The sequence below is a fragment of the Hyperolius riggenbachi genome, chromosome 3, assembly GCF_040937935.1.
Source record: "Hyperolius riggenbachi isolate aHypRig1 chromosome 3, aHypRig1.pri, whole genome shotgun sequence".
In the NCBI taxonomy this organism is placed as follows: domain Eukaryota; kingdom Metazoa; phylum Chordata; class Amphibia; order Anura; family Hyperoliidae; genus Hyperolius; species Hyperolius riggenbachi.
Window position 1 is genome coordinate 194,176,516 of NC_090648.1, and position 12,406 is coordinate 194,188,921.

General features: G+C 40.0%; 1 protein-coding gene across 1 annotated transcript in view; it reads right to left on the reverse strand.

Annotated features, from left to right (window-relative positions):
* PRTG (protogenin) overlaps positions 1–12,406 on the reverse strand; it is a 182,738-nt gene that overhangs the window by 11,017 nt on the left and 159,315 nt on the right. Inside the window, exons 13-15 of the mRNA XM_068272524.1 lie at positions 8,293–8,479; positions 5,925–6,052; positions 3,577–3,744 (exon numbers count right to left, since the gene is read on the reverse strand). Of these exons, the coding sequence (XP_068128625.1) occupies positions 3,577–3,744; positions 5,925–6,052; positions 8,293–8,479 (483 nt within the window). The remainder of the gene's footprint in view (positions 1–3,576; positions 3,745–5,924; positions 6,053–8,292; positions 8,480–12,406) is intronic.

Consider the following 12,406-nt stretch of genomic DNA (forward strand, 5'->3'; position numbering starts at 1 on the left):
CAGGTAGACCCCGACTTACGAAAGCCCGATGTACGAACGACCTGCCGATACGAACGGCATAGATACTGTGTTTCCATGGGAACAAGTAAAAAAAAAAACTTTTCAAATTGAACTTGTAGTTTTTGAGAAAATCAATAAAAAAAAAATCTAAGAAAATATGGCTCTTAAACTTGTATAAACAGGTACAAAGGGCAAAAGAGGGAAGAATTCCGCTACACCAAGGCTGGGTAAAAGCTTTTTCTTCAACTTTATTGAAGAAATAGCTATGGCTATGATTAATCAGCCTTCCAGAGCTCCGATACGCGTCAGCCTTATATGTGCTTACTGATGTGTCAATAAAGTTGAAGAAAAAGCTTTTACCCAGCCTTGGTGTAGCGGAATTCTTCCCTCTTTTGCCTATGTTCCTGGAGACCCATGATTCCTGCTCCCATGGTTTAATGGCGATGGTTGAAGCGGTCCTTTTCCCTGCTACCAGGTACAAAGGGCAGAGGCAGAGGTGACACAGAGGGGGTCACTGGAGGCACAGGGGGGCACATAGGAGGTACAGGGGACACCGATGGCACAATGTTCTAACTTAAGAACAGATTCAGGTTAAGAACGAACCTACAGCCCCTATCTCATTAGTTAACCGGAGACTACCTGTACTCTACTAAGCTTTTAGCAACACACACACAGGAATATATAGGAGGGAGGTTAGTGAGGCATATATGGGGGAAGGCTAGTGTTAGCAGTAGGTGGGGGGAGGTTAGTGTTAGGCATATATAGACGGAAGGCTAGAGTTAGGAGTAGGTGGTGGGAGGTTAGTATTAAGATTATATACGCGAAAGGTTAGTGTTAAGCATTTAAAGGGGGAAGGTTAGAGTTCGGAGTAGGTGGGGAAGGTTAGTATTAGGCATATATAGGATAAAGGTTAGTGTTAGGCATTTAAAGGGCGAACGTTAATGTTAGGAGGAGGTGGGGGGAAGTTAGTGTTAGGCATATATAGGAGGAAGGTTATTGTTCAATACATAGAGGGAAGGTTAGTGTTAGAAGTAAGTGAGGGGAGGTTAGTGTTAGGAGTATTTGGGGGGAGGTTAGTGTAAGGAGTAAATAGGAGAGGGTTTATGTGAGAATTAGGGTACAGCAAAGGATAGTAGAATATCAGTATAAATACCCTTATTCTACTATCAGGGATCGGAGATAATAGAATATTGGTAAAATTACTATGGCTTATTTAATGGCATTTCCTGGTGCCCATTTTTCTAGCTGCAAATTAAAATACCGGGTATTTCCAGCACGCTTTTTACCAATTGATATTTTTTACACATAAGCACGTCAAATATCCAGTCCTTTGCACCTTTGAGGCACAGACTAACCAGCAAGCTCATGGTGACCCTCTCGGATTTACAAGCCCTACTCCATAGAGCCAAATTAATCCATGCCATGCACTGATGAGGATCAAACAATCCGAAACAGTCTGTATGCATGTTGGATTATTATGGCTCTGTACAATTTAACAAGCTGACACATCATTGCAATCCAGCGGTTCTGGAGGTGTGTTTAGCTTCTAAGGGTACAACGGTTAATTTGCATATATTCAGCAGTGTTGCACTGGGAGACATCTCAAGCTCACTCCAACCTGAATTATCGCAAATTCTTTCTGTTTTAGGAAAGCAAACTTTTGTTTTTCTTTGCACCTTTGAAGAGGAGATTTTTTTTTTTGGGGGGGGGGGGGGGGGGAGTATTTAGTTGTTTTGGGTTTTTTCACCCTTAATAAGCACAGCAAATTGTCACTTATCCTCCGTGCAGATGGTCTACAGTAACCATACCCCATAGTCTACCACATTCTCTTCAAGCGCTTATGACGGAAGGTAGTGGGGAAAGGAGTCTTTGTTGCAAAGCAGAGCCAATCAACACTGTGTCTTTGACCTTCCTATGCTCATATCGATGAAGTGCATCATATTTTCTGCCTTTATAACGTCTTTATTATATTAGAGAACAAATGCAGTATACAACACGAAGCTCTCGGCTTAGAATTCTGAGATTTTTCAAATTATATGAAGCAATCTTACAATTCAATAGCCTTATTCAACAGGTACAATACACAGGCTTTTAAACTGCGACCTGTAAAGTCACTCTTTTGTGCATCAGAACAATAAAAGAAACTTTTTCGAGTGGGAACTTTGTGGAATGGGAACTATGCAGAGTACTGGTCAGATTATGTTATGAAGTGTTAGGTGAATGCAGCACTCCCAGCAGCAGCTGTGTCTTGTCCTTTGTGACACAATCTTCTGCTATAAAGTGCCTGAGCATTATAAAGCTGTCATGGGGTCTGGATACTTCACAGACCTAAGCATATAAAACACTGATCAAACTGCCAGCATAGTGACTGCAAGTCTGAATGACTTCCAGGGGGAAGTCAGATCTATGGCATAACTCTAATTTAAAAATAAACATATGCTTAAGCCCCCAGGGTGATTCAATCACCACTAGTCCATTAATTCATTTATAAATTCAACCCTCCAACATAATGGCTTGTAGCTGGATTATTTCTCAGTGATTTAATGAAGGTGAATGAGGTTCAAATATAAAAAGGTCTAAATATTTATCAATCTGTGGCTTAAAATTTCTTTGTAATGGGACATCTTGGGAACTCAGTAATTATTAATATAAAAACAATGAAAAAAAGAAAAGCACAAATGACACACTTTTTGTACTGCTTCTGCACTGAACTTCTTGGATAAAACCATTTTCAAAAAAGATATTTGCTAAAGTTTTTTACTCTCCTAAAACATGTATTTGAGTTTTGTAGCACAGAAACATTGGCAAGAATGGAAAATGTCAAACAAACACAAATACCACATAACAGTATAAAATCATTTGAAAAATATTATGTAAACAAGTGCACTGCGGCAAAAGTCACAATCTTGTGGTTAATCAGAAGTGGATTGGTCTGCTACACAGAATATGCATATTTGCAGTGCGTTATATATACATTGGATAGTGCCTGACTTTGTATAAAGTTACATGCATGCTTGGTTTTTCTTTCTTTGAGGTATGAAGGAGGTTGGGGGTGTTCAAAGTATGACATTTGCAACACTGTTTATTGCTTACACATTACAACAGGGATTTAGGGCCTGTACACACTGCTGCGCTTTTAAAATCGCATGCATTTTTTAATAGCAAAGTCTTTAGAAAACTCATGAAAATCATGAAGACCTGTACACACTGGTGTTATGCGTTTTTTTCTATTTTCTTGAAGGCTTTGCGATTTTAAAAGCACAGCAGTGTGTACAGGCCCTTATTTGTTATGCACAATAGAAACTTCTATTTTATATATTACTCTAGTGTGAGAAACCATTTCTAATTTTACTAATTATAACTGATCATATTGGAAAGTTTTAATCCTGTTGATTATGCATTTGTAGTTAGTTATACATACACGGTGAAAACACAGATTTTGTTACTAATTTACTTCCAAAACATCTCTTAAAATCTATACACTTTGGATAACAGCTTTGAAAACAACTACTGGTAACAAGCTAAAAAGTCAAATTTTGCCAAAAGACATAAAAAACAAGAATGTTTGTAAATTACCATCCCGATGCATAGTGTGCCAGTCACCAGTGGTGCAGTCTTTCTTTGTGTATAATATTGTGTATCGGGTGACAGTTGAATCCATATCCTCTGGGGTTTTCCAGGAGACCAAAGCTGTGGTTTCTTCAATCAAGGTCACCTTGACACCTGTTGGTGGACCATCAGGAGCTGCATGAAAATAGTAAATGAGAGAAATTAGAGACAGCAGTAAGAATTTTACAGATTTCCTCTTAACCATTCTATAGGAACAAAGTTATATTTAGGGGGGCACTAAAGCGAAAAATTGTAAAATGTACAATATGTGCAAACAGACAAATACGTAGTATTTTTTTTCCAGAGTAAAATGAGACATAAATTACTTTTTTCCTACGTTGCTGTCAATTAGGTAAGTAGTAGAAATCTGACAGAAGCAACATGTTTTGGACTAGCCCATCTCTTCACAGGGGATTCTCAGCAAGGATTTTATTCTTTATAAAGATATTCCCTAAAAAGCATTTAAACAATGATGCTGGCCAGCTTCCCTGTCCGCTACACAGTTTTTTGGCAGTTGGACAGAGCAACTGCCATTCACTAAGTGCTTTTGAAAAAAAATAAATCCCTGAGAATCCCCCGTGAAGAGATGGACTAGTTCAAAACCTGTCACTTCTGTCAGATTTCTACTACTTACTGTAAGTGACAGCAACATAGGAGAAAAGTAATTTATGGCTCATTTTACTCTGGAAAAAAACGTACTTCTTATTTGTTTATGTTTGCACATATTTTACATTTTAAAATGTTTCGCCATAGTACTCCTTTTATGCTGGTTCTATCCAAAGAGATTTACCCACTTCCCGTCAGGATGTGGCATGAAGTAAAGTCTCCTGGATGGGAAGACAGCCATAAAACCTAAACAACTGTTCTAAACCTCTTCCATGCTACCTAAAACTAAAGTAGAAATACATTCTAGAGTTTGAATTTTAAGAATAAAGCATTGAAAGGCTGTGGTCTACTTGCAGAATGTATCACTATCACTATTACTGTATCACTAAGCCTTAGTTATATTAGGGGAGAAAATGGCAAATTGACATGGTTTGTGCCATTTAAAATCTGCACATTCTTTTTACCACAGTTGAAGATTAACCTTTATTTAAACAATGGCAAAGCTGATGAAAAGCTGTAATAGTAGAGAGGATCTGTAAAATGTGTTTTTATCGCTTTTGCGGGTTTTTTTTCTTCCAGTTTTTCAATGGTTTTCAACTGAGCCTTTTTATTCCATTTCAGAGTATTTATGGTAGTTCTCTTTTCCACTTATCCAACCTGTCGCCACATTTAAAAATAACTGCAGCATCCCATGGTCTGCCCACCACTTAACTCATCCCTACTGCCTCTTTACTCATTAGGGCACATGAGTGAGACAGGATGGAGCCGCACAGGTGAGGAGTGGGGCAAGACAGAGCAGTTAAGCAGCGGGCGGACAGAGGGATGCTGCAGAAATTCAGACCAGCTGACTACACATGATCAGTACAATACTGTCTTTCATCTTACACGAATTGAACCTATACGTAACTATGGTGATATGGTGCTTGACCCATAAGTGTTACAAAAACAAAAACAACACCACAAATTGTTATTCTCCACATATAAATGTGCTCATGAACTGTGTGGCAGTGTACTATCCGTACTAGGCCGCAATAAGCATTGATCAGTAACAGCACTGCCATACCTGTACACTGTAACAGACAATTCAAGATAGCTTGTAGGAGAACTCAAGCTATAAGCGGCTGCTGATGAACCAGCATAATAGTCAGAGCAGGATGACCGCTTTGAACTGTAGTGTGCCGTCAGCTGTTGGGAGGAGAAATTGGACCACTTGGTCCAATGTGTTATAAGAATTCAAAAATAAGATTGCTGAAATATTTCATTTCCACACTGCAACAAGAGTTCAGCTGCAGGAGATTGTGTGTGGTCTGTTACAACCTACAGGGTTCACCAATATTGTTAGCCAATATGGATAGAACATTAACATACAGTTCTGAATTTTATTTACCTCTGATGAATAACATTTTTTATTGCTGTCTTCTCTTTCATCTGTTTAAAGGTGCAATCATCAAATGCATTTGCCACTGTATTAACTGCAGCATTCATAATCAGGCATGTCTGCTTGCCTGTATATAACTGGATCACTACAGATCCACAGACCAGGTTATTATACTTAAATGTCTTATGTTATAATCTTTAGCATTATGTAAACTTATTTTATTTGTTATGCAAATCATTTTTCACATTTTTTGGTTCCTTTTGGCCTGTACAGATATCCTATTGGTTCTAGTCAATAAGCTGTAAAAGAATAAGGCTTTGATAATTCTTACCTTCGGGGAGGGTAGAATGGTAAACAACAGGGCTCCAAGGACTTGACAATTGGTCTACATGCAGCCGTACAGCAATTTCATATTTTGTATTCTTTTCAAGGTCCTGAATGAAGATATGAGGTTCTGTCCTGCAGTGATGGACAAAACAAAATGTGGATTTTATTATGAGGAATTGCAATATTACCATAATAATGTCAGCCTGAGTGAACTTAGACATAACATAGCATTGCAACTACTGACAATAAGTCATTATTCACAGGGTAGGATATAGACTACAGAGGACCTCTATGCATTACAACACATTCAGTTGCACTTTAATTTCTCTCTCTTACACACTATCCTGATACAATACATTAGATATAAAAGAAGCAAGGTAAGCTGATGAAGCATTTATGCTAGTGTTTTAGTGCGTCCTTTGGACAGCTCCCTATTTTTTTTTTATGCTGTCTTCATAATCCCATCCACTGCCAATTTTCCACCAAAAAGGAGGAAGAGCCATTCTGGATCAGACTCTGATAGTGAACATGCTGACATAAGCCTTTGATATCCTGGCTTTACCTCATGCACCAGCGCCATCTTGTGTCTCTGTTTTGTTACAGCACACTTTCTCTGCCACATCCTGCAGTTTTCGGTACTATATCTGGTCATTGCAATGGCAGTGCTGGAATGCCTACTTCCTCTGGTATCAGATGAGCAACAGTATCTCTAGACTGGAGGCCCTTTCATTTTAAGGATTATGCTTTAGGAACTCATGACCACGGTGTCTTTACAACCCTGTAGCTTGCACATGCTCCACGCCCTTTATCTAATGAACAGTCCAGAATAATATAAGGGGTAGTCAATTTATGTGTGTTTCATTTGTGTCTTTGAAAGAACGTCATGGTCCAAATAGGCTGCTTGTATGATTTATATTCAGCTTCAGAAAAGAACACTGATTCCCCAGAACGCAATTACAAATGACTAATGTTTAATTCATATGCAATTTGATTAACTCCGTTCCTTCTTAGAATTCAATAAAACTAAAAAGTCCTCAATGGCTGGTGTTTTACAAATAAATATTGATAACAATAGTTATACTGGAACATGCAACTCACTGTATCTCAGAGATACGTTTATTTTGCAACAAATAACGAATAAATAAGGACATCGTTTTGATTAGTATGTAAAACAAACACCCGACACCTATTCTGCTAACTGTAGCACTGGATCATATTCCTAGTGGGTTGCTAGATACACACTCTAGCATATGTAGCACTTGTCTTTCCTGCCGGCTTTCCATATTGAGCACTTGCCAATCACATGATGTCTAATTGTGGACTCCACTTCCATGTACCAATTCCAATTTTAGATGTTTCAACTGACTAGTGTAAAAAGATTTATACTCCTCAGTTTAAATACGATGCAGGGTCTGTAATAGACATATACATATAAAACTAGATACAATTTGCCCTCTTATTCAAATTCCCCACAAAAACATAAGGTTTATTTACAGGAGCAATTTTTAGTAGCTTATGCTTAATACCATCCAAACTGATCAAAATTATTAAGATCAAAAAGGAGGAGGAAAAAGATATGTACAGTAATATGGTTCTTGCAAGTAAATAACTTGAATGTCAGATAAAATTGGGGTTTACATAGGGTCCAGTTACAAATGGTGCAGGGTGAAAAATGGTGCCCTATAATAAATGCATCATAAAACGCTATGTACTGTTTTAATGTACGTACATTAAAGCAGTAAATAGCATTTTATGATACATTTATCGGCGGAACGGTGCGCCATTAAAAAAATGCAGGGGGGGTAGTGTTAGGCAGTGGGGGTGGGGGGAGAGGCAGTTGGATAGGCAGCGGGGTGGAGGGAGTAGGATTAGGTGGAGGGGTGCATAGGCATACATTACCTTGTCCCGGTCGGCGATCGCGCCTTCACTCCAATCACCATGCGGGGACTGAAGCCACACATCCTTCCTCCACCGAATCCTATTCCCTCCACCCCGCTATTTAGCGTTATAAGTGTAAGGCACCCTGCATGCGCCATTTTTTAACGCTTATAACACTAAATAGTGTTATATAATTTAAGTATATGTGGCATCATTTCCAATCCCCCGATGCTGTGCGCCATTTTTATCTGTCCCGTTTACATGTCTGAGGGAGAATTTGCAACATGGCTATATACCCTATTAATACTGTAATATGTCACAAAACATTGAAATAATCAATAGAACTGAAAAGAAGCATGCAAGTTCCTGTAAGGTGTAAGAACATATCCAAACTCTGGTGGTGGTAATGGACTGATGTAGTTAAATAGCTCAGGGAGCCTGCCCAATTTTTTTCCCTATTCTTCCTTTTTGTTCGGGCTGAATACTGTACTTACGTTTGGAGGTAGAGTACTAAGGATGCATTTTGTAGGCCCACAGGATTGCAGCGCACGGTGTAGTTAATGACCTGCCCAGAAGAGAATGCTGGCCGTCCCCAGTAAAGGTAAATAGAAGAAGAACTATTGGCTTTAGCATAGAGATGGTGAGGTGGTGGGGGTGGAGGCACTATGTGATCAGGGACAGCTGTATTAAAACAAAAGAGAATATTTATTTCCATTTTTTACCTTGTTTTGTTTTTAAAACCTTCGCTAAGGCTTTCATACTTTATAACAACATAAATAATCAATCACTTTTATATGCAGGTTCACATATAAATCATTATGGACTAAAAGTTTGGGTTAAAACAAATTGTCGCTCCATATAGTAAGACACAGGTCGACAGTCACTGGTATCTGATTGGACATATAAATAACATGAGACCGATCTTGCTAACTACCGCCCAGTGTCACTTCTCCCATTTGCATCTAAATTACTTGAACGCCACATTCATGCTGAACTAAGTCAGTATTTATCTACAAATTCCTTGCTTGATCAGTTCCACTTTGGCTTCCGAGCAAACCACTCCACAGAAACAGCCCTCACCAAAGTAGCCAACGATCTCCTCACAGCTAAATCCAAAGGCTATTATTCCATACTCATCCTTCTAGATCGGTCATCAGCATTTGACACGGTCGACCACATTCTACTCCTACAAATCCTTTCTTCTATAGGAATAAAGGACCTCGCTCTCTCCTGAATATCTTCCTACCTCTCTAGAAGGTCTTTCACTGTCTCTTATTCAGATCAGGCCTCCTCTTCACATCCTCTGTCTGTAGGGGTACCTCAAGGCTCTGTCCTCGGTCCCCTTCTCTTTTCCATCTACATGCACGGTCTTGGTAACTTGATCAACTCATTTGGTTTTCAATACCACCTATATGCTGATGATACACAACTGTACCTCTCGGCCCCAGACCTTAACTCCCTCCTCACACGGGTTCCTGACTGCCTGTCCGCCATATCCTCTTTCATGTCCTCTCGCTTCTTAAAACTTAATATGAATACAACTGAACTAATAGTCTTTTCCACCCTCCCTGTCTACCTCTTTGCCTGATATTACAATAAATGTTAACAACATGTCTATAACATCAGTTCCCAAAGCACGGTGCTTGGGGGTAATATTTGATTCTTCTCTCTCATTTATTCCTCACATTAACTCCCTAACCAGCTCCTGCCATCTCCAACTCAAAAACATAGCACGCATCCGACCTTTTCTCTCTCATGACACAACCAAAATGTTAGTACATGCTCTTATTAGATCTCGAGTGGACTATTGCAATATACTGCTTGGTGGACTTCCAACTAAGCGACTAGCACCGCTCAATTCTGTACTGAACTCTGCTGCTCGACTCATTCATCTCTCCTCTCGCTCTTCCTCTGCTGACCCTCTCTGTCAAGCTCTTCACTGGCTACCAATTAACCAGAGGATTCAGTTCAAACTCCTAACCCTAACCTACAAAGCTCTCCACAATCGCTCTCCCCTGTAAATCTCCTCACAAGTCTCCAGATATTAACCCAACCGCAATCTCAGATCTGCACACGAGCTTTTATCCTCTTCTACAATTACTTCCTCACATTCACGTGTACAAGACTTCTCACGTGCCTCACCCCTCCTATGGAATGCCCTTCCACAGCACATCCGCCACTCTCCCACCTTTGAAATCTTTAAACGCTCCCTCAAAACCCACCTTTTACGACACGCATACTCTCTAGCTTAGGCCATGCAACCACTAAATAACCTAATTACGCACTGCCTGTACATATACTGTATAGTTCCTGCACCTCTTGTTTTCACCTCATTCCTTTAGATTGTAAGCTCGCAAGGGCAGGGCTCTTACCCATTTGTGTCATGGAATGTTATTAATTTAATTGCTTGCACTCTGTTAGACATTTATACATTTTAGTCATCATGGCAAATTTGCTGTTGTAATCAGCAGTTCTGTATTTTGTATCAGTGTGCATATCTGATGTATATCATTGTCTGTATCATTATGTATCCCTTGTTTGTTTTCTTACATTGTACAGCGCCACGGAATATGTTGGCGCTTTATAAATAATAATAATAATAATAATAATAATAGACTACTTGAATTAATGTGGCAGGCGTATAGACTTTGAAGATGTTTACATATCTGCAGGATTTAAGACATACGACCTATATGCAATTAAGTTTTTTCTCCTGAGTTTTCTCCTAGAAGATGATACTGTATTTTCACACCTTGTCCTAAAATGCTTTTTAAACCAACAGCAAGCAAGAAAATACTCAAAGTAATATTGAAAGAACTTTTTCACCAACTTTAACCTTCTGGGGACCACTGATAGTAAATCCTACACCGCACTTGTGGCTGTCTAAGCTTGATGCGGCGTAGGATTTACGATACCTGCTACTTCTGCTCCCGATGCAGTTGTGCACAACCAAGAGGGCAGATTAATCTGTCATATGACAACTGACATTTCCCCTCAGTGATCAGGAGTCATCGGGATTGGCTCCTGATCACTACGATCAACGGCTGATCTTAGTGATCACTATTGTGCAGCGGTGGTAGAAGAGGAAGGAGAAGACGAGACTCGCCTTCCTAACATTCCCCCAGGGGTCGTCACATGTCTCCACTCTGCCCGGCATCTCTGCTGACTCTGACTTAAGGGTCGGGTCCCAGCTTGATGACGTCATCAAGTCGCGACCCGGAACTTAGAGTCAGCACAAGAAGGGATGCCATCCAGAGCGGAAGGGGCTAGAGCTGCTCATCGCAGGACCCAGGAAGGTGAGTAAAGGCTGCTGGCAATACTGGGGACACCTTACTATACTAGGGACACTAATGCTTAGCTAACTATACTGTGTATCCGGCTGCCTGACCCCCCCAAACGCGGCCCCCCACAGGTAAAATGCACTGGTCCATAAGGGGGATTAGGCAGACGGTCCCCGGAAGGTTAAGGTATTTTTTTCAATTGTAAAATGCTTAAAAGTTATTTTAAAGAGAACATGAAAATTAACTCCTAGTAGAAAACTCAGGAGAAAATGTTTATTGCATATAGGCCCTAGTCAATAAAATGTCTTTATTATACTACTAGCAATCAAGAAAATACTCAAAATAATTTTGATAATACTTTTTCATCAACTTTTTGGTCCTTTTTTGTTGCTATATATATATATATATATATATATATATATATATGTATATATATATATATATATATATATATATATATTTTAAAAAAAAAAGTTGAAAAACTATCTCCTAGGACAAGGGTGTCTAAACTTCTTAGTCTGCTAGCGATATCCCCATTCTTGTGGGTGCTACAGGGACAAACTACTGAAATTAAACATAATGCTTGCCGACTGCAGTGAAAATTTGTCAAGTAAAACATTCCCACAGAAAATAACCCATAAACTATGTGCAGATGGCACGATGGCAGGCTGGCAGCTGCTAATCAGTTGCCGTCACTGCTGCTGACATAGTCTCAGTTGCTAATCAGTGGCTGCTACCATGCCCAGATTTACATCACAAGAGCCTTTAGGCACAGATGTCCTGACACCCTAGATTTTGCCCTCCATGAACCTACAAACACCTGCAAATCCACATCACAAGTGTGCTGGCTGTCCCAGCTGTCACTTCTCCCTTACTTCCCCTGTTCATCATAGATAGCTACAGGTGCCCCTTAGTATTAGGTAGCCAGAGGTACCCTCGGTATTAAGTTGTCCCGACTGAAAGGAGATATGGTCAGTGGAATGCCGAGACCCGGGTGAGTAACCTCTCATTTACCTTCTGCTTAGGACTCTGGATAGAAAAAGACGAGAGGGAGGCACTTGGGGAGGGAAGCGAGCCGCCTTTCTACCATCAGGCGTCTGTAGGTACATGCATACAGTGCCTTATGGTAAATCCAGCCCTGGCTGCTACTGATACAGTGGTGGCTGATAACCTACAGGTGAGCAAAGGGGGAGGCAAAGCGTCAACAGAAGGTGGACCCTACATGCATCTCTGCAGCTACAGCCTGCGCACCACATAGAATTAACAACTGTAGAGAGCTTAGGGGGCCACCAGAATAGGCTAGGCAGTCTGTATTTAGGCCCCCAGA